The sequence below is a fragment of the Rhopilema esculentum genome, chromosome 13, assembly GCF_057945365.1.
Source record: "Rhopilema esculentum isolate cy_ngs chromosome 13, ASM5794536v1, whole genome shotgun sequence".
Lineage (NCBI taxonomy): Eukaryota > Metazoa > Cnidaria > Scyphozoa > Rhizostomeae > Rhizostomatidae > Rhopilema > Rhopilema esculentum.
Window position 1 is genome coordinate 5,025,351 of NC_142827.1, and position 23,026 is coordinate 5,048,376.

General features: G+C 36.9%; 1 protein-coding gene across 2 annotated transcripts in view; it reads right to left on the minus strand.

Moving 5' to 3' along the window:
* The window catches only part of LOC135691830 (uncharacterized), a 42,224-nt gene extending 21,240 nt beyond the window's left edge, over nucleotides 1-20,984 (minus strand). The window contains exons 1-16 of one of the 2 annotated variants that reach the window (XM_065209806.2): nucleotides 20,621-20,984; nucleotides 19,603-19,659; nucleotides 17,325-17,380; nucleotides 16,941-16,987; nucleotides 16,713-16,788; nucleotides 16,078-16,128; nucleotides 15,407-15,476; nucleotides 14,699-14,752; nucleotides 13,542-13,721; nucleotides 12,869-13,126; nucleotides 12,179-12,337; nucleotides 11,277-11,477; nucleotides 3,762-4,133; nucleotides 3,155-3,298; nucleotides 1,343-1,573; nucleotides 135-189 (exon numbers count right to left, since the gene is read on the minus strand). In XM_065209806.2, coding sequence (XP_065065878.2) covers nucleotides 135-189; nucleotides 1,343-1,573; nucleotides 3,155-3,298; nucleotides 3,762-4,133; nucleotides 11,277-11,477; nucleotides 12,179-12,337; nucleotides 12,869-13,126; nucleotides 13,542-13,721; nucleotides 14,699-14,752; nucleotides 15,407-15,476; nucleotides 16,078-16,128; nucleotides 16,713-16,788; nucleotides 16,941-16,987; nucleotides 17,325-17,380; nucleotides 19,603-19,659; nucleotides 20,621-20,630 — 2,021 coding nt within the window. In that variant the 5' untranslated portion in view covers nucleotides 20,631-20,984. The remainder of the gene's footprint in view (nucleotides 1-134; nucleotides 190-1,342; nucleotides 1,574-3,154; nucleotides 3,299-3,761; nucleotides 4,134-11,276; nucleotides 11,478-12,178; nucleotides 12,338-12,868; nucleotides 13,127-13,541; nucleotides 13,722-14,698; nucleotides 14,753-15,406; nucleotides 15,477-16,077; nucleotides 16,129-16,712; nucleotides 16,789-16,940; nucleotides 16,988-17,324; nucleotides 17,381-19,602; nucleotides 19,660-20,620) is intronic. The other variant, XM_065209807.2, reaches the window with a different exon arrangement.
* Nucleotides 20,985-23,026: the final 2,042 nt, after the last annotated feature.

The window sequence follows — 23,026 nt, forward strand, 5'->3', positions numbered from 1 at the left end:
CAGGATTGGAGATAATTTATGTAAATAAGGGCGTATACGTAAATATGTTTGATCTAAAAAGTCAGCGACCTTCTGTCTAGGATGAGGTATAGCTTTTCGTCAATAAAAGGAAATCGAACAATTATAATACTTACTCATCTTCAGGGACCTTGGCGGTATCTGTAGACTGCTTACTTGCTATCGGTGTTTCTACAAAATTTTAAAAATCCATTTCAAACAGGCGTTTTATTAAAACTACGCCGTGATGAAGTCAATCAGACAAAAACAAGGGCCTGGTAGTTTCCAGTTCGTACTCGCTAAGTCTATGTCCTGTTGACAGGGGGTGTCGAAATCAGAATGATGTAAACAAATTTAAAGGTGAATATATGCAGCAAAACAAGGCAAAATCATGCAATTTGATGGGTTTCTCATAGCTAAAAAGCATTTTCATAGAGGAATTATTACTACTGGTAAATTTGGCTGTGGAATATTCATTGACCTTCAAAAAGCCTTTGAAACTGTTAACCAGAATCTGTTAACTGTTAATATTTTTCTTCATGAAATGGAAGGCCTTGGAATTAGAGAAACTGCCTTAGATTGGTTCAGGCCATATTTGAATGACTGAAACAATATGTTTCAGTAAATAGGCATTTCTCTTCTACATGTAATATCTCATATGGTGTTCCTCAAGGATCTGTTCTTGGCCCTTTGCCATTCCTCATTTTCATAAACTAATTAGCAAACTCATCAAAGCTACTTCCTTTTTAAGTTGAACATGCTCAAGAAAAATTTTAACATATTCATATCACGAATTGTCCAGGCAAAGAAGGTTGCTTTTTTATTAGGCATTTTGGATTCTGTCTTAATATAAACAGAAATCCTGATTTGTAATAAAAGGAGTTTGTTTTCTAACTTGGCCTTTTCTGAAACAAAGGAACCAGTAAAAACGTTACTCTCCCTAAATCATTTAAGATCCAATCGCATTGCCACGGGGAAAAGAGACTCGAGGGATATTTTCCAAATTACTCTAAAAATATCTTTACAATATATATTTTGTACAATTAGTTGTTATTTCCAAATTTGCAAGTGCTATTGATTAGGAGTACGCCATAGTATCTTGATATCTACTTATGACACATAGATGTTAATTTCCATTTACCTTCGGGGCATTGTCCAGCTTTTATACGATGCTGGCATATTACATAACAAGGGCTTTTGAGCAAACCTCAGACAAAGGAAATTCATCCCCCCCCCCCCCCCTCATAAATCTGTTTTCCTTCTCTATCTCTATAGCGGAATGTCACATTAGAATTACAAAGTTTTATGGAAGTCAAGCTTTAGCATAATTGAAATCAAAAACAACCTTTTGTAGGTTTTGGTTTGCTTTTGGTGAGAATGTTTTCGGTCATGTCTTCATCACCAAGTCCAAGCCAATCATCTTTGGACGTCTGTTTGGTAAGGGTTGGTTTGACCTGGTCTTCTATTTTGCCAGCCGGTTCAATAGTTTCAGCCCGGTTTGCCTTCTCTGCTGCTAACTTTGTAGAACCAAGTATTTCTTGTCCTTGCAAATCATCTTCCTTGGCTGGCGCAAAATCTGGAAGATGATTTCGAAAAACATGCAAGCATTGAATCGAAAATAAAATAAAGTCGGTTTCGTGTCACACGTTAGATCGAAGAATTTAAAGCACGGAAAAATCTCACATGGTGAAATTGAAACACAAATATTAACTGAGCTATGGCCTAAGCTATTACAGACCTTAAATAGTGTGAATACATTTACGATAGAAATTTGTCTACGATAAAGGTATAAAAACATTGCCCTTTTGAAGGTAACCTTCAAAGGGAATCTGACAGAGACAACTTTGATTCCAGCCCCAGAATCAAATGACTGAGTTCCCGTTGAAGTGAAGCTGTGGATAGAAAAATTTGGTTCCCTGTTCGGTTTTTGCGACTGAAGTGTCAACAGCGAAAAGAAATGCTTCCATTACCATCATTTAGTTCCAATAAATAAATCTTATTGCCATTTTCAATAGCTTACTACTGCAGCTAGGCCAGCAAAAGTGAGCAGCGTAGTCAGTTGTGACGGGAAGACCAGTAGTTCATATAAGCCAATCATTGAGGGGACAGACTGCCTTTAACATAAAAGTTCGCTGATTGAGACCATTTTTCGTAGGGTTGCTAAAATATAGCAAGCCGTTGACATGTGCAGCAGTTATATAACGAGAGAGTCACTAAGACACAAACTTTGCTATTGCAGACAATTGAATAAGGATTGTCGACATTTTTCCACAGCGAAAAACAGGGAGAAAAGGAGGGAGGCGGGTTCCCCTAAATTAAGTCATCAAATGCTTTGAAAGAAGGAGTTCGCATGCATACGTTAATCGACGGCGGAATACTTACGAAATGAGTAGCTTACCCTAACTAAAGTTTACCAGTTGAATATTTGGCTGATTAAAAGCTGGTTTCAACTTTGTCGGAGGTACTAAGGCAATGGCAAACCGACAAATCAACGATCCAGCAAACAGTTCCAGTCACATGTTAGTTCAACTACACTCTTTTTTTTATAAGAACCAGTAAATTTAAGTTCAGGCTGAATGTTCTTAATTTTTTCAAAAATCTGAGGCTGAATTGTTCTTGATTTGTTCTTAAATAGAGAGGGTGTAAGCAGTGCTATTGCTAGCTTTTTCGCTCTAAGGAGGTGTTCAGGCCTCATTTGCCAACAAAGTGAGTGAGACAGCCTTAATTTGCTGACAAATTTGAATATTTACCGAAAAAGCACCCATACATCGCTAAAAATCCTCGATTTTGAAAAAAAATTCTGTTCAAAATTGCATTTTGCAAAAGCTCAGCCTCAGCTTGTTCTTAATTTGTTCTAAATTTTTGACCAGTTTTGAGGCTCGTGTTCTTATAAAATTGTTCTTATAAAAAAAAGAGTGTATGCTGAGCTGCTTCTCAAGTGGTCACGCATTTGAAAAAGGAAGTGGTACCTTGCAAATGTTCAGGAATGCTTGCGCAAAGTTGCATAACCCAAGAAACAAGGCAATATAAACGTGAAACAAGGCATGCATTTTCAAAAGCTGCTCAACAGTGGCACTTGTACTTATTTAAGCTTGGTATCATCAATCTAATGATTCTGATTTCGAATGGAATATCTGACCATGTAGAAAAACAGTACCTTGCTTATTTCTTCTAGACGCTTGTAACGATCTCCTTGGGCTCGTTTTTCCTGGGTTTGTTTTTTTACCATCACTACTTTGTTTTGCCTCCTTGTCTTCCTCAAGTCTAAGCCATTCATCTCCAGCTTTACTGTCTTGTGGGCCTGATAATTTCAAAAGTAAATAACAAAAAATCCTTTAGCAATTTCTAATCTATTATTTAAGGTTTGAATTAATACAAAATCGGCCTAATCACATAGTTTTTTTACTGGAGAGCCCCAAAATTCATCAGATATTTTCAAACCCTTTAGCAGCAACTTAGGTTTAGAAAAGAAACGGGAACACCATATTTAAAATGCCAAATATATTCAGATTATCATGATGACAACATGAAATGGAGGCGTTAGAGCTAGATACTAACTTTTCTATCGGGCATTGGTGATAGAATTTGCAAGTAGCAGCGATACGACTTCATAAGAGACTGTATAACAAAAAAAACGGTTGGAACGAAAAACCGTTAGAACGAAAAACCGTTAAGCTTCTTTAAAAACATTGTGTAGAAAATAGAAACCGTATCAAAGAGTAAAAAATGAATGCAGCTTCAAGCTCTCAATACAAAACTTATACCTGAATTCATTGGCTCGTTGCTTTTAGCAATGTTTATTTTCTTGCCTTGTTTTGTTGTTGTTTTTCTAAAATCACTAGAGCTCAATTCCAAAGATATATCTGTATTTTCATCCTCAAAGGAGGATCCAGCTGAAATGTCTCTTGACTTAGTCGCAGCTCTCTTTGCTCGCCCACCATCCGGTGCAGAAGACGGCCTACTTTCAGAAAAAGAGAAATCCAGCTCATCAAAACCAAGCTCATCTGCAAAGCGGACACTTCTTTTATTTGGCGCGGTTGTCGGTCTTGTGACACCTACAGAAGGACTGTAGCCTCCAAAGTTGACTTCCTTTTCTCTTGGACTGGTGATGGGGCTTTCAGTTTCTATCGGGAGATCTGTTTCGAGCATGAGAAGGAGGACAATGTAACAGTAAAACATCAAACGTAGCTAGCAAAATTACTAAAGAAATATATAAACTGCTGGGGAATCCGCTAATTCCTGTGAAGAAGTATTGAAAAAGTGTTTGAAAAAAGAGTTATTTCCAAAAAAATCACACCCATTAGAAACTAACAAGAAGAAACTAAGGGGGCCAAAAAGAGATTGTACCCTTGATTTCGTCTGTACACAAGAAAAGTGTCATTTGTGGTACTCTTTTAAAATACTGAAAAATCTCTTTCTACTTTCAACGGATATATCTTTTAGAACGCTGTTTCTTCAATAAACAATTATTTCTATGATTTCATTATCATATTTTCCAGTAGATCCTCAACATTAGATTAAAGGGGTTCACAATAAAGCGATTTTGCTAATCAATAGACCCCCAGAGAGCACTGCCCCTCCTCTTATCAAATTCTTCCTTTTTTCTAGCTAAAATTAGAAAGCAATTAGGAATAAAGTTAAAAAAGAATGAAAACACATCGAAAAGATGCAAATGCACCTGTAGACCTTATGACGAACAAATTATGAAAAGTTTCAATAACCTTTCAAATTCTTCGAATTTTTGGGAAAAAACAATGGCTTTAGCCAGATATCAAAACCAAACAATTTCCAATCGAGATAGTATAGTCTACTATTGAAAGTGATCTAAACGATATAAGGCCTTTCTATACCAACCAAAAACCTTCACTTTAGCTGCGAATTTTTAAAAACAATAATAAAAGCCTTGATGTCCTAAAACAAGGTTTGAATTTTAAAAATAACAGTAAAAAAAGTTGTGAAGATTTCGACAGCCGGCCTTTTTGGTCATAGATAAGCAGTGTTGTGAAGTCAATATATTTCGCAGCCCAAGCCATCATGGGGGATTCCTACTCGTCCCAGTCTTCTTACGTTATATATTCACGCCCTATATTGTAAGGTTAAGTTGTTTGAAGTAGTGAAGTTACGATAAAGTCACGCTACAAGTTTATGATGGGCTAACAAGTTACGTTTACGTTATAGCTGTTTATAGTCACGTTTTGTATATATTTAAAGATAAAATCAACGATATGGAGTTTCATTCACGTCTACGCTCTACCGAAGCTATGTTCAAAATATAATGGCGCCCAACGTGGGGCATGGAATACGACGAAATCATGGCCACTGATACAGAAGGTAACAGTGGACAATTAAAGAAATTGTTAGCAATACGAGGAGGAAATAGAACCTCCATTACGAAGCTTGAACGACAAGCCACGGCTCTCCTTGAAGAACTAATTAATGAAAATGGAGAACAAGTCGAGAAGGTGATTCGTTTAGAAACGATACAAAAATCTCTTCGAGAAAAGCAAACGTATGTGAACGGACTAAACGAAAAGATACTGGAATTATGTCCAGACGTTAATATCGAAAAAGAAATCGATGAAACGACGGAGCTGAATTTCAGAATCGATGAAATTCTGGGAAGAATTCAAGCTTTTAAAGACGGTCGTTACGCTCAGACCAATGCATTCGGAGTTGGGAGTGGAACGACACAAATTATTACGTCAACGCCTTCCAGAGAAGCTGAAAACGTTGAACAAGCAACAAACAACGAACATGGTCTCAATACAAGCGGGGTTACCATGGGTTCTGTTGCCATTCGTCTGCCAAAAATAACGCTCCCACGATTTAACGGAGATATAACACGTTTCATGTCCTTTTGGCAGAGTTTCGAGAATGCCATAGATAAAAACGAAAGCATAACTGCAGTTGATAAGCTCAACTACTTGGTGAATTTGTTGGAGGGTCCAGCATACCGTGCAGTATCAGGACTCGAACTGACGGAACAAAATTATTTAAATGCAATGGAAATTTTGAAGGCAAGGTTTGGCAACAAACAACAAATAATCTCGACGCATATGCAGGCTCTCCTTGGGCTACAAAACTGCCCAAACGAAAACGTGAAGCAATTGCGCTTCATTTACGACAGCATAAATGTACACGTAAGGGGGCTTGAAGCCCTTGGTATGAGTTCTGCAAGTTATGGCAGTTTATTAGTACCAATCCTTATGGCAAGAATGCCGCGAGAAATTACATTGCATGTCGCCAGAAAGACGACCGAGGAAGTTTGGCCGATAAAAGAAATATTGGAGATCGTCAAAAAGGAAATTGAAGCCAGGGAACTGAGCGATAACATCAAGCCCGTCGAAAGGAAATTTGACAAAACTTCAGGATATGGACCAAAATCACCACAAGGCACTACGAAGACATTTTTGACGAAAGACGAAAAAGTGCAAGATTGTGTTTATTGTGGGCATGCACACTCTCCGTCAAGCTGCAAAGAAGTCCAGGAAATAACGGGTAGAAAGAAGATCCTATTGGAGACCAAACGATGTTTTTCCTGCTTAAAATCTGGACACATGACAAAAAAGTGTCGGGAAAATCGAAATTGCAAAAAATGTGGCAGAAATTTTCACCACGAGTCAATTTGCTACAAAGGAGCAAAACAAACGGAGGAAGAAACAAAAGTAACTACCAGTGTTACAGGAAAACAAGAAGTTTTGCTGCAGACGGCCACTGCGTATGTTTATGGGGCAGACAAGGATCAGAGGATGAAAATCAATGTTTTCTTCGATAGTGGGAGCCAACGAAGCTACATCTCTGAAGAAGTCAGACGAAAACTAAATCTGGAAGTCGAAAGACAGGAAAACTTAAATTTGAACACATTTGGAACTGAGAAATCAGTACGCAAGAAATGTGACGTCGTTAAGTTAATGTTAGAGACAGGAATAGATGAGACGCCAATTTTGATAAGCGCAATAAGCTATCAGTCTATTTGTTCGCCTATAAATACGCGCATAGACGTAAGCAAGTATCAGCATTTGATAGGCCTTAATCTAGCGGACAAGAAGCTAAGCGAGCAAAATAGGCGCATTGATTTGCTTATTGGTAATGATTATTTGTATGATGTAATCATTGGTGATGTTATTAGAGGTACATCAGGGCCAATAGCAGTAAGTAGCAAATTAGGATGGCTACTTTCGGGAAAAGTACCAGGATCCTTGGAGCCTAAAACCTATTCTAAAGTGACTTCTAATTTGATTTTAGATACGTCAGTTGGAAGGCCTGTCGAAAAAAATGAGGAAATAACACAAACGCTTCGCGAGTTTTGGAAACAAGAATCATCCGGGATTGACAAGGGGAGTGAACCCACAAATGAAAACAAACAAGACGAGCAATTTGAAATCACCTTTAATGGTAAAAGGTACCAGGTAAGCCTTCCTTGGAAGGTTGATATATCTTGCCTTAATGATGATTGTAACTTGGCATTAAATCGCTTAAAATCTTTGCTTTGCCGGTTAAAAGGAAACCCTGAATTATTATCTGAATATGATAACATTTTCAAAGAGCAATTAAACAACGGAATAATTGAACAAGTCCCTGTGGAGGAGGAGAATCAGGGTAATCCTCATTTTATGAGTCACCATGGTGTAATTCGACGAGATCGTGAAACAACAAAACTTCGGGTTGTTTTTGATGGAAGTGCGAAATCGCACAAGGAAGCTTTATCTCTTAATGAATGTTTAGAACTTGGTGATAATTACATGCCGCCATTATTCGATACGTTATTACGTTTCCGCTCACATGCCATTGCTATAATAGCTGATATTGAAAAGGCATTCCTTCAGATTGAAATTGATGAAAAAGACCGGGATGCTTTACGTTTTTTGTGGTATGACGACATTAGTAAGCCGAATCCAACGGTTATTCAGTATAAGTATTGTAGACTAGTGTTTGGTTTAAGACCATCGCCATCTATACTGGGAGCCACAATTAAGAAACACATTGCTCAATATGCTAATCGATTTCCTCGTGTTGTTAAAGTGTTAGATCGGCTTTATGCTGATGACTTATCATGTAGCACAAATTCTATTGATGAGGCGTTAGAGATTTTCCATAAGTCACGGGAGACTTTGTCCGAAGGTGGGTTTAACCTTCGCAAATTTAAAACTAATGACACAGCTTTGTTACATGAAATCAAAAAGGTGGAAGCAGGTAACGTATCCAATGGTGATAATGCGAAGGAGATCATACAAGATGATCAATCCTTCGCTCAGCAAACAATAGGCCCACCTGAAAGAGAAAATAATAACAAGGTCCTTGGAGTAAATTGGGAAAGTAAAAAGGATGAACTGTTTTTTGATCTGGGGTCCATTATAGAACTAGCAAAAACACTTAAGCCCACAAAGCGCTCTCTTTTAAAGTTAGCAGCCAAGATTTTTGACCCGATCGGTTGTCTTAGTGTGTATACCATCAATTTGAAAGTGCTCTTTCAGGAACTTTGCGTAGACAAATGGGGGTGGGATGAAGAGCTTACAGGAGAAGCAAGGGAAAAATATGATCGTTTCATTTCGGAAATAAGTCGTTTAGACGGGATTCGCATGCCAAGATGTTTTTTTGACCCAGGTAAAATAGTAAGCCAAGTCGAAATACATGGGTTTTCAGATGCCAGCGAGACTGCTTACGCTGGAATTGTTTATCTCCGCATTGTGTACGATACGGGGGAGGTAAGCATCAAGTTTGTCACTGCCAAGGCCAGGGTTTGTCCTCTAACAAAACAAAGCATTCCACGTTTAGAGCTTTTAGGGGCACAGTTACTCGCAAAATTAATCAGCACAGTAAAAGGTACTCTTGGGGAGGAGCTTCACGGCACGCCTATCAAAGTATTTTATTGGGTAGATTCGGTTTGCACTCTTTGCTGGATAAAGAAGAATAAGGTTTGGAAGCAATTTGTACGCCATCGCGTGTCGGATATTTTACGAACTTCAAGCCGCGATGAATGGTTTTATTGCCCGGGATCTCAAAACCCAGCTGATTTACCGTCAAGGGGTATATTTGGTCGCAAGTTAGAGCAAAATCTTTTTTGGTGGGAGGGTCCAGGGTTTCTAAAACAGCCACCCACAAAATGGCCTAAGCAAGAAGATATTTTCGAATCCGGTTCCGCTTTAGAGGAAAGAGTAAAATGTAGCCCCAATATCACGCATGCTATAGCAACTAAGGAAAACGCCAAAGTTGGCAACGTTGTAGATTTTGAAAGGTTTGGTTCTTACCAAAAATGTGTCCGTATATTAGCATGGGTACTTCGTTTTATACATAATTTACGCGCATCGTTAAAAAACAATACTTGTCAACGAGAAAATCAGATAAATATAGAAGAATTTTCTAACGCAGAAAATGTTCTTATACGCTCAATTCAAGGTGAATTCTTTTGTAAGGAAATTGATTATTTACAATCAAAAGGGGACAAAAAACCCCCTTTGTACGTTTCGCAATTTCAGCTCTTCGTAGACGAAAAGGGCATTTTGAGGTGTCAAAGTCGTATAAAAAATGCATCCGTCATAGAGTCAAGCATAAGACCAATCTTATTACCGAAGTTTCGTCAGGTTTCCAAATTGCTTGTTCTCTATTGCCACGAAAAAGTCATGCACGATGGAATAAGGGAAACGTTAAATCTTTTACGACAAAAGTATTGGATTCCTCGTGCAAGGGAATTAGTAAAAAGTATTGTACGCAAATGTATCACATGTAGGAAATTAGAAGGTTTGCCATATTCTACTGTATTTTGTCCAGACTTGCCACGAATGAGGGTCGATGATCAGCCCCCATTTGCAAATACAGGGCTAGATTTTGCAGGTCCATTGACAGTTGCAAGTAAAGGTAACAATGATGGAGAAGAGAAGTTTTATGTCTGTCTTTTTACTTGTATGTCGACAAGAGCAGTTCATTTAGAACTTGTAGAATCACTCAATGTCGAGTCATTTTTACGAGCGTTTCGAAGATTCGCAGCACGTAGAGGTTTACCGTCTCTATTGGTAAGTGACAACGCCAAGACCTTTAAGTCAGCTTCAAAGGATGTAAAACATCTTTTGCGTTCCCCTAGGTTAGGTGAAAGCCTTGAAAAGAAAGGAGTTAAGTGGCAATTCATAGTTGATAGAAGCCCATGGCAAGGAGGTGCTTGGGAAAGGTTAATAAGGAGCGTAAAACGTTGTCTAAAAAAGGTAATAGGTCGGTCATACCTAACGCAAATAGAATTAAATACCATCTTGATAGAGGTCGAAGCAGTAATCAACTCTAGGCCAATTACTTATGTATATGATGACACTGACGGTATTTCATATCCATTGACACCGTGTCAATTAATTAATGGAAGAAATCTATCACTTTTGCCCCAAGACAGGTACTATGAAATGCTAAGTACATACGAGGTTCTGTCAAAACGAGCCAAGTATCATAAGACTCTACTTCAACAATTCACGAAGAGGTGGAAGAAGGAATATTTAACAGGTATTATGGAAGCCTATAGACCGAAAGACAAATGGGAAGAGCCAGTCATATCGGTTGGAGATATAGTTCTTTTAAAGGATGACGATAAAAAACGCACTTTTTGGAAATTATGTAAAATTCTTGAGTTGATTGTAGGTACAGATGGAAGCGTAAGATTAGCAAAGATCCAGATAGCAGGTGAAAGGAGTAAGGGTAAAGTATTCAGACGTCCCTTGAAATTACTTGTACCTTTAGAAATTGCATGTAAGGAACCTAACACAGAAGCAAATCAAGTCAACGCACCTATAGCGCCTGCGCAGCCAGCAGATAGAACTATTACGCGATCTAAGCGCGCAGCTGCAAAGTTAGGAGAGTTTCTTAGAAGAGACAATATGTAAATATTTCAATATGTATATGCTTACAGTTTCAGCTTGTTTAAAAAAAATGTTCTTACGTTTTGTTGATGAATAATGATTGATTAATATGTATTATTGTAAATTGAGTGCAGGCAACTCAATCGGGGGAGTATGTTGTGAAGTCAATATATTTCGCAGCCCAAGCCATCATGGGGGATTCCTACTCGTCCCAGTCTTCTTACGTTATATATTCACGCCCTATATTGTAAGGTTAAGTTGTTTGAAGTAGTGAAGTTACGATAAAGTCACGCTACAAGTTTATGATGGGCTAACAAGTTACGTTTACGTTATAGCTGTATATAGTCACGTTTTGTATATATTTAAAGATAAAATCAACGATATGGAGTTTCATTCACGTCTACGCTCTACCGAAGCTATGTTCAAAATAAGCAGAGTACGCACCAGAACTGTGTCCCTTTCCTCCAGGCTTTGACATCATCTGTTCCAGAAACGTTGGCTTCCTGCCCTTCTGCTCGATCCCCCTTGGTTTTCCACCGAGAAGATCGTCTAAGGCAGAAGTGGCCTTCCGTACAGGCTCCTCCTCTGCTGCTTGCTTTTCAGCTATTTTTTTTGTTGGCAAGGTGATTTCGTCACCACTCAGCCCTGCAAAAACGCTCACTTTGTCAAAACATGATTAAGTAAGAAAATAAGTGTTCCCAACAAAAGCATGACATGAAATTATTTCTTCAATCGTTTGAACAAAAAATGTTGCTTCGATTGAGCTAAATTTGGTTATAATGTATTAACAACTTAAAATTGCATGCATTTTGAACAAGTAATGGAATGCATGCATTTTCAAAACTATTTAAAAATTTTCACATACAAGCAAATTCAACTCATTGCAGTTTTTAACATTTAAAGTTAATTGAAACATATAAACACCGCAACGAGAGGTGTCCCTGTATTCCTCTGGATCTATTCAAAAAAAGGTAAAGCGAAATTAAGTGCATATCGATAAATTAGTTTCTACCGCAAGCAAAAATGAGGCTCAATCAAAGGGGGGAAAATAAGCACACGATCCTTCTATCCGAGGCCAACCGCTTTCATCATACGCCTTGATTCCCATTCTGGAGCGAGCAAGAAACCATTCCCCTTGTTACACATGATCCTGTATCCGCTGATATTGACATCACACTAACGTTTGGATGCAAAAACTTAATCGAAATACAGTTATGGTTTAGTTTGAAAGTTTTGAATTCAAAAATTCACTCGCGTACGGCATTTTAGTGACTAAAAGAGAACTTCAACTGGTAAATAACTTTTAATTACCAAAACATTTTAAGGAAAAAATTAACAGACTTTACCGGGAAGGTCGTCATCGTCAGTAAATATATCGTCAGTATCCTTGACAGCAGGTTTTTTCGGTGGCTTTTTACGCATTCTAGTAGAATCGACATCAGGTTTGGTGTCTGGTGCATCAATGGGGTCTCTTGGCAAAAGGTCTCTTGGCGAAAGGCCCGCTTCTGTTGCAAAAAGGACGCTAATTTAAAGCAAAGCTTTGTATGGAACGCAAAGAAACACATAAAGGGGATGATAAATACAAATCCTCCCAAGTTTGCTTGATTGCTTATCAAATTCAACTGTTAATTGTTTATTTATAGTTTTATCAATTTCTTCCTGTCCTAAAATAAACTACGAAAAAAGACTTTGCCCAAGTCAATTAAAAAGTAAACGTCAAATAAAACAATTACACAAAGCCTTTGTATCAACTTGCAGACCCTTAAACAAAAAACAATAGCAAAAAGAATCTGGACATATCACGCTACAACGATGCTTTAGGAATCACGATATATCATATAACTTCTGCCTCATGAAAATGTTTTAGATTTTACTCGGTTTCGAATCTATAAATTAGAGAAATCATGAAACACATTATAGGATTGCGCATCACTAACATTCAATAATCAAGCTATTTCAAACCTTACCCCCTGGGAAAACTTTGTTTAAAGGATGTTTAAAAAAATTCTTCATTTCACTTTCAGTTATTCCCTTACCTTGATGTTTCTCCAAAAACACATCATTCGGTTTGTCAGCGACGGGGTTCACCTTCTTCTTTTTGGATCCTTTTCTGCTGTGCTTTTGCTGTGTTCCCGAGTTCGATCTAGAACGAGGAGTGATTTCTGATTCGCTTTGAGTTCCAACTGACGGATCATCCCAGCTGTTCAATCGCCTCATCATTTTATCACCCCCACTGCCAGAACGTGGACGAGGATCAGTTGCAAGGAAGGGATCTTCTTTGTCGAAACTTGATGCTAATTAAAAGAAGGATACCAAAAAAATTCAACGTAAAATGCGTTGCTTTAGGGTATATTGAACGTTGCTCAATGAAATGATTAATTCGTTTAGGTTTTTGCCCTAGCGATAAAGAACATTAATAAGCAGAAAGTAGAGTATCGTAAGCGCTGCTCAATAAAAAGTTCAACATCATTGAAAGCCTAATTTCCACATTAACAGATGGTAGGCTTTACAAATTACTGCAAAAGTATCTATGATACGTATTTATCTGTTCCTTGCGCTTTGGGATCGTACCCTCAGTTTTGGGATGTGGTTCTACTTTATTGTTTAGACATATCTATTTTAGAAGGCCTGTCAAAGTTGATTAAAAAGATGTGGAAAAGAGGTATAGAGATCGAAGGAAATAAATACGTTTTCATTCTAAACACTCACATCTGACTGGTGATGTGTCTGGATCACGTGAGTTTGAGGCTCCTAGATTAGGATCAACCTTTGCCTTGCTAGATGTCTGGGACAGCTTTCTCGATAGATCAGGCTTCTTGGATTTCACTTTGACATTGTCTTCTTCATCTGAGAGGCCTAGGCCAGCCAAAGGATCATCTTCGTCAAAGTCTGAAACAAAATTCTTTTCAATTTGTCTTTTTCACTCGCCTTTGCATGTCAAAGAAAATGGAGAACCTGTTGCTTTTGAAATGATATTGATTGTGTTTCCCTAGATATAAAATTTAGGCTTGTTGTATCTGTAAAGTGTAAAAATGAAACTTTTCTAAATTTACAAACAAGAAATTAACGCTTTCAAAGTTAGATGCATGATTATTTGAAACAGCTTACGGCCATCTTGAAGAAAATTTACAATAAACTTGACAGTATTATTCAAAACTATGCATATGGCAACAGGGTTTAGGAGATGCTGCTAATCAAATGCATCGCAAAGCCTAAGAAGAAAAATTTGGACAGAAGTTTGATTGTCACGTTTATAAAAAGCAGCTCAATGACACTACAATAGCTTTAAAGGGAAAGACACTAAATAAACTTTCAAGATATTGGAATTATGTTTCATTATACCGAGTTGTGCATGAAATACAGCTCTTTGTTCGGTTAACAGAGCTTTGAGACACATTAGGCAATAAAAAAAATTCTTGCATCTGTCCATTTGAAACGCCATTATGACGTATGATGCATTTTCAGCTTTACTGTATTTAATCGACTACATGCTTACGTTCATTTTAAAAAAGGTTTTGGACCAGAAATTTATTTCTCAATATTCCCTTTCAAAGTGAAATGTGTGTTTCTCATACATGCTTTCAATTAAAACCAATCTTGTCGTCACTGATAAAGATCTTTTCGTGAGCAAAGGCCTAGATTCGAAAAACTCAAGGGTTAAAAACGTATCACTTTCTGGTTCCACAGAAGGCCTAACCATAAAAAGATCAGCTGTTACGGCTGTGTAAACGGCTTTTAAATCCGGCGTTAATTGGAATTTCTCGTTTATTTTGGAAAATCCTTACTTTACACCGGTGTCTATAGGGATTCGACGTTAACACGTAATCAAAGTATGCTCGAACCAAAAAAATACTACAGCGAATTACCTGCAAATTCGTTCGTTTTCTTCTTTTGCTTTGAAGAAAACAGGGATACACTTCCTAAAAAAACCAAAAAGCTCAAAAATAATAAAAAAGTTGCATTGATTAATGTTTTACGCCTGCTGACTAGATGATAGAAATTAAGGCATTACTTGATCGCATATGCCATACTAATGGGTCGAGCAGATTAGTTTTGGGAAAGTATTGCGCCAGTAAAGTTATGGGTCGTTACAACATCGAATAGTAACAGCATTAGGTCGTAACAGCGCAACGTCGTTACGACATTGAATCGTAACAGCACTGGATCATAACAGCGTAAGGTCGTAACAGTCTGGCGTCGCAAAACAATTTTTAGGTACAGCTTTGGGGCTGTAGCATAAAGTCGTAACAACATCAGGTCGTAACAGCGCAGGATCGTAAAAACCCTTGGGTCAAAGCAGCTCAGGAAACAACTTATAAAATTAAAAAATGACTGTATGTTGACTTTTATCATCTGCCATTTACCGAAGATTACATTTATCTGACATGAATCCCCCAAAAGCACAAGAAGCTTTGACAGCAGGCCATATTGCAAGGCATCCTAACTGAATCCTTAAACGACCCTTAAAACCATGCACACAGATCTGTAAAATTATATCAGCACAATAACAAGCAAACATGAACTGCATTTGTCAACACTGGAATGAACAGATGGAAGAACGCCAAATATCAAACCTTTGTTTTTCTGGTTGCTCTTCTTTCCACCAAAAGACCCAAAAAGGTCAGATTCTAAGTCGTCCATGTCCTGCAGAATCAATTAAAATTACGTCACTATTCAAATGTTCACCGTGGAATAAAGCTAGACTTGCTTGCAATCTTTTTAAAAAAATATTAGAGAAGAAGACATCTCTCTTCTTTCTATCATAGCCCATTATACAATGCTTGCTCAAAATAAACCATGTATTTGCTTACAAAAAAGCAGCTTGAGCTTTGAATTAACTAAAAACTGAGAATCCCAATTTGCAGCAACAACAAGTTACAGAGCACAAATCGGGAAACAGAAGGCTGGATCACTTTCCGAGTATCAAGTGACACTTGAATGCTACTTGAGCATGGTGCAGTCATGGCGATCAGCATCATGGTAGAAACATTCCCTGCCTTTGGTAAATTTGAGCAAATACATGTCAAACAAAAACATTATCTTTGCAGCATCCTTAACTAGGTCTCTTTGGTTAACTAGCCAATTTGCAATCATGCTGCCAGGCCACCGTTTATTTGAGACAATGTTTCACAGCTTCATTTTTATCTAATTGATCTTGATTAAATCCCATTATAAATCCGTTTCAATAATTTAAAAATAAAGTTCTTCTAGCTTGTTAAACGCCAATGTTTTCATAATGACTTACTGCCAGATCTTTTGCAACTTGTGCTGCATCTTCTGGGTTCACATCGACATCCTTGGAATAAAAATCACTTTGCAATCATGATAGAAATAAAGTCAAAAGCTTGCTATGGCTTAAAAAGATGCAAAGAAAACTCGACTGCTTAGAAACTTTTGCTCCCCATAAGTACATCTTATATCTTCTAAATGAAATCGAACATAAAGGCCACTAAAACAATAAACTTTATTCCCACAAACGAGACTTTTCCGATCTCTCCTTTTCTGTGACAGAAAAAACCATGCTAAAGAAAAAGCTAGGGACAAGAACCCTAATTCGTATCGCGAGCAAAGCTAGCGTTGCCCATTTTTCTTCACTTCAGTCGAAGAGTTTAGTGCTCCTGTTCAAACTCCAAATAAAACTGTTCCATCTGGGAACTACTTTGCGACCATCAACTTAGAAAGGAGAGGGGGGGGGGTGCAAATCATACCTCTTCTGAAGTTTGTTAGATAGCAACTCATGAGATGATTTACTTGTCAATCATTTAGCTGCATATTGAGGTTTCATGGCACCTTCGTCTTTTATGAAGGACAGGTTTTTTCAAAGTTGCAAGCTGTAGACATAGAAATCTTCCAAAGACAAAAAAATTTAACAATCATTACTTCTTCATTCCCATCTTCTATAACATCATGACCAGCAATCGCTGACAAACTACTGTAGAAATCCTTTGATGAAGAGCTTTGAAAGAAAAGAGAAAGTTCAAATTATTTTTTATCTTTCGAGCATGACCATTTGAAGCCATTCACTTTTGAAACTTGATTTACCACAATAAATAAAGTCAAATGAAAAAGATGTTAAGACAAAGGGCTAAACAGGAAATAGAATCATACGTAGCTGTTAGAAGAGTCTTCTTTGGACTAGACGATGCACCTGATTTCTAAAATTGAAGATAAGGCTGTCTGTAAAAGATCAAGCATTTTTGTAAGAAAGGAATTACAGTAGAGTCTTTTAGAAAGGCAACCTTCATGTTATTTGCAATATGTGGTTGAAAGAGATAAGGGTGCCAAAAGTCATCGTTAGAAATATTTGGGTAAAATTGCCTCCAATTTTGCTTAAGCATTTCAGTGCCCGTTTTTGCACAAGAATGCCTGCATTCTAAGTACCCGCATTTAAGTTCCCGCATTCTTATATATTGCAGAAGAATCAAGTGGCTTGGCCTAAATTGATAAGTTAGCACACTAAGAAAGTAACAAAACAATATAATTAATACTTGCTTTGGCTCCTGAAGTGCTTTTTGAGGCATGCTTTTGATGAGATATTGCAGAGACATCTAGCAAAAAAAGAAAATTTTTACAAAAGGAATAACAGTATTCTCAGGAAGCCTATTTGGATTTTTATTTGTAAATAGAGTATCAAATTTGATATTTTGATAAATAGTTCAGTATGTAAATATCCTTAATATTTATAAATGTTGGGCATTTCAATAGAAATGTTATTTGTCCAGGCGCGGATCCAGACCGGTTGAACAGGTTTAAAAAAAACGGTCAAATTCTGAGAACTATTTTTCTCTGTAAATCTCGAATTTTATCTAGAATTTTAATTGCAACAATTGCTGCATCTCTCCCCGACTGACTACAGTTTTTACCTACCAAATTGAACTCTCAAACAACAGCACTCCCTTGTTGGAAAGATTCCGACAGAGTTCCCAGCTTCCTAATTCATCTGTTATCCAAAAGTACCCGAGGAATTCAAAATCGGAGAAATCAGTCGCCACTCACAGTGAAGATTTAGAGTATGCTATCTATGCGCCAATATTGAAACCGGTGGTTATTGTTTTCTGGAAACCTGTGAAAACCGGTGACCATATGTTTCCCTTATGCGAAAAAAGCCGGTGACTAAAAAGCATATTCGATACCGCTTTGACACAAAATGTTACAAAATGGAATAAAGATGCAAATTATAATCTGACGTCTTGTATTGTGTGATTTTGTCAGAGATTTTCAGAAAATGTTTTTGAACGTCTTTTCTATATCATTTTTTAAAAAGAGATATGAAATAAAAGGAGAACAAACTGTTAATATACTGCTTGATTTTATTTGATCTATTCACTAACTTATTGGGGTATAATTTATCTAATTGTCTATTATTTGCACCATTTCAGTAGATAGCTTTTGCATTATTGCAATGTTTGCATTGTAGATGTGTTAACATGGCCTACTGAAAATAATCGAGACAAAGTAGATGCACATTTTTATTCAGGAATTAAAATTTTCTCAATCAATACAACAGCTTCTTGCTATTCACATCGATGTGCATTTTGAACCAAAGGTCACCCTTCCTTTCTTACCTCAACGTCTGTCACTAACGTTTTAGCATGACTCCGCCCCTCCCAATTTTGTCTTAATAATCAAGAAGCAGTTTTTTGAAGATCATCAAATTTTCTGTTTTGAGGGTTATAGTAATTTGTTAAATTTTAGTCTGGGAGATGAATTTTTAGCCATTCTAGAAGGCTGAATTTCAAAAATTTTCTTTCGCGCGAGACCCAACCAATGGTGGGTCCTCCTATATCACTAAACTTGATCTTCAGCTCCCCTCCCAGGTTCATTTTCAGCTCCCCCCACAGCCCCCGTCTCTGAGAAGAGGATCAAATGTACTTGTGAGAGGTATGAGGGTAAAATTTTTAAATAGCTTTCTATTCCAAATTATTTTCTTATGCGCATCAAAATCCTTATTTGAAACCTGCATTTTGCAATTCCATTGTTGAAGGCACTGTTCTTTTCAAGTATCTTTTATTATTGCCAAATTAAATGCACTATATGCAAAGTGTGTATCCCATATAAAGGAGGAACCTAAATGCTCAATGAAATTTTTGCAGAAACAATCCATCAGATTTTCTCCCAATTTTCATAAAACAAGTTGTACAGTTTAAAAGGCATCTTTTCTTGCTTTCTGGTAATTATTCCCCCCCCCCCCCAATATTCAACTAATTTTGACTTAATTGTGAAAGAAATTGGTGATTGTTTAAGTTTGCCATAGATCACATATTTTGGTGTGGATTTTCAAACATTCATGATCAATTTAAAGAATTGAAGCTCAAGCTGGTCAAGTATGGCTGTATTTTCAAAACCCCTCACTTCTATAGCGAGTTAAGAAAGTTTAGTTGTAAATCTATAGGCAAACTAAATTATCTTGCTCTGGAAATTATATAACGCATAGCCTTGTTTGATTTGTTTTTAATTAATTCAATTGGTTATAAATCTTCTGCTACTTTTAATATTGATGCCAAGATACTTGAATTCACTTCCCAAATCGATGGCTTCTACATTATATTTAGAATTAAGCCTCCTACCATTTTTAGGGAACACCATAACCTAAGTTTTACCTACATTCACTTTTGATTTCCATAAACAGCTATATTGTGACAGTATATCCTAGGATTTTTGTACATTTTCTGGGGACTGATCGAATAAGGACTAAACAACCAACCAACTGGCTGACTGAATTAGCTATTGGCTGACAGAAAAATGCAATGATTACTCAAAATCAACATACCATCATCACCTCCAAGAAGATCATCTATAGCCTTATTCAATGAAGCATGACTTCTTCCTGGTTCAAAAAATATTTACACAATAAACATATTTGAAGAATCAGAGTAAAGAATAACATTGTTTAGGATTAAGCTTCTTGGCGCATTCTCCATATTTCAGATTCATTATATTTCTCACTCCCAGCCATGAAACATGAGCAGGTTGAGAAAGAAAACTAACACATTGGCAAACTAATTTGCAGTTGGGAGACAGGTGGCAAAATAATTACAATTTGGAGACAGGCAGTTGCTGCCCCTGAGTTTGATTTGCTGACTCAAAACAAAAAAGAGCAGCCAATTTAATGTCTCTTATCATTAATTTTTCCAACTGCCATTCAATAACCTAAAGATTAATCTTGGATGAAAAAATAATATTGTATGCCAGACAAAGAAAACTGACTAATAGAGAAAACTGTTGTCTCTATGAGTCTTGACTAAATCCTTTTTCATGTACGTTGCTTCTAGTTTTACATATGCCAAATTTTACGAATGTAAAAACATTTTTTATTGGTTTGCACATCGAATGCCGAAAAAAACCTATATGAACCCCCAAAGTTTATCTTAACATCATGAAATGCACCCTGGTTTGGAACTCTACAGAGCAAAACCTGTGATCCAACCTCCAAGTTGATAGCATTAAAATTAAATAAGTCACTTCCAGTCGAAGGCTTAAAACTTTAGAGAACAGCATCAAATACTTCCAAAAAAGAAACATGGCAAAAGAAACAAGTTAAACTGAGCAATTGTCTTTTCACTGAAACATGGATGATCTGACTTCCTTACTGCATGCAATCTGCAATAATTGCAAACTTGTCTCGTCATTTTAATAGGGAATATAATCTCCCTGCTTCTTATGCAGATTCCGATTTATGAAGGTTGCTGAATGCCGATAGCGTTTCGCTCTTCAATGTTTATTCAGGAAGACAAGGTTGTCAATATGACGATATAGATACGCATTAGGGTTTTAACTCATATTTTTACCTTTCCTCATGATCTGCGGTCTTCATTAAGTGAAAACATTCACATTGCAGTAAACTCAAAGCGTGTTAGCTTTAACTTTTCTCCGTACATATACAGTACCTACACTTTGATTGGAATCACGGACAAGCGCCATTTTTCAAACAAGGTCAACAACCACTGTTACCAACCAGTCTCGTTTTCGCGTTCCATCTCAACATAATCATAATCATGTATGTAAAAACATCTTATCAATGCAAAAAATAAAAAACACGAAGAGGAGAGAAGATCGACTGCAGATTATAAGCAAAAAAATATAGCAAGTATCAAAAATTAGGTTAATCTCAGCTGACGCCAAAAATCCAAGGTTTGCGGTTTAAGAAAAAGTTGACATTGTGTTCGGAGCGCTGGAAAACAGGTGGCGCCAGAAATCTTCCGACAGAGGGGTTTGAGCTTCCGACAGGGGGGCTAAAATGACCAAAATAGGCAGTTTTCATACGTTATTTTATCAAATTTGCTTCGAGAATAACCTAAAATTTCCTCCGATAGGGGGGCTAGATGCTTCCGACGGAGGGGCTGTAGCCCCCCTAGCCCTCCCCTGGTGCCACCACTGCTGGAAAAGTATCTGAGACAATTTCAACTTCTTTCAGGCTTAGTAAAAAACCATCTATCGATTGAACTTTGAATTATATTTTTATAAAGTTTTGAAAAATTCATTTAAAAAAGCCGAAAGCCTTTTTCAGAGAACTCACATTTTTCGTCTATGCTGAGAATTTCTATACTGCTTGGAATTGTCTGCTTTCTATGAAAATTGGAACAAAAAAAGGCTGTGCATGTTAATTTGATTGAAACATTTGATATGAGTCCAAAAGTTAAAAATTGATTTAAAGTTATTAATGAAAAATCGGAGGATAGTTTGCCTGTGAATCATCAGGGCGAGAAAAATAAATCATTCTACCACCCTACCCACCAACATCGTCACTATCATTTTCGTCACAATCATAATTCAACCAGTGCTCATCATAATCAAGACCATAAAAGCATTCATTGTTACAATAACAATCACTAGAATCATCTCTTTACAATAAGTTATCTAAAAAACATCGAAAATGAAACCACTGTGCTTTAAAGAAGTAATCATCATTGGCAAGATTTGTGATGTGACGTATACCAAAGAAGAAGCAATAAGACATTGATAGTTATTCCCAAATGACTCCTTTGCTTCCCTTTTCACATACATCACAGCTAAAAAAGATGAATATTTTTTATCATTTCAATGGTTAGAATTCAACCACTGAACTGGATATATGCATGGCTTAAAACGTTATTTTCTTTCTTGACCGTAAAACTTCGAATGAATCTTTCTCGAATATGTCCCACTCTGGAAGTAAAATTTTTGGATGAGCCCCCATCTTCGATTAAGCCACCACCCTAACATGCCAATTTTGCATTATAATAAGCTCCCATGGGGGCTTAATCTAGATACAACAAAAAGATGTACAAACAAATGAAAAAGATAAAAAACGAGACATTGAAGGAAAGACAACAAAAATTTGAAAATTTGGGACTAAAATATCTTTTGTGCTTTAATTTCTACTTTTTTGTGAAATCTTAGAAAATTATAGAATGAAATTACAAATGAAATGATCTTGAAAATCTCGAACAAGCCACAAAACGAGCTATTTGTATGAAAAATAGTAGATTATCTTTATCAGCCCCCCTCCCCCCTCGAATCAGCTCCCCTTTCAATTAGTCCCCCGGTATAAGGTGTAGATACATAACAGTTTGATTTCATAAACATACGTTAGTTTGGTAACTGAATAGAAAAATGTTCAGTTGCAATACAACAAAGAGTATGTACTTGCCTTTTTAAAATTATAAGGGGCATGTTGTTGCATGATCTTTCGCCCCTAACCAAACTTCCGTAAAGATGCATTTGAAATGCTCAAGTGGAAGTTTTTACTAGCACAGCTTATATAAAGCAAGTGTTGAATTTCATTGAAATCCAAATTGTAAGATCAAGTAAAAGTGGGGAAAAATTTTTTGGATGGGGAAAAATGGGAAAAAACATCCGTCATTTTTTGCAAAAATTCTGTGTCCCAAAATTGTTGATAGATAGATGCCGCTGATCAGAAAAACCAAGATGTGAATAGATCCTTTTTACAAGGTATCAGGTGAAGAATTCTGCAAATCTGTAAACTTTACAAAGGTACCGTAATCAGCGTATCATTTTCTATACCGTAATCAGCGTATCATGTCTGGCAAGTGTGGAAAATTCTGTCGTCTTGCCACGAAAAAGCCCGAATTCCTTAATATGCACCAAATTTTGTTAATTTTCTGTTGTTTCCCAAACTTGATGACCGCCACCTTATGTGAGTCGAATAATAGTCTTGTCCCAACTCACGTGGAGACGAGATCATTATTCACAAT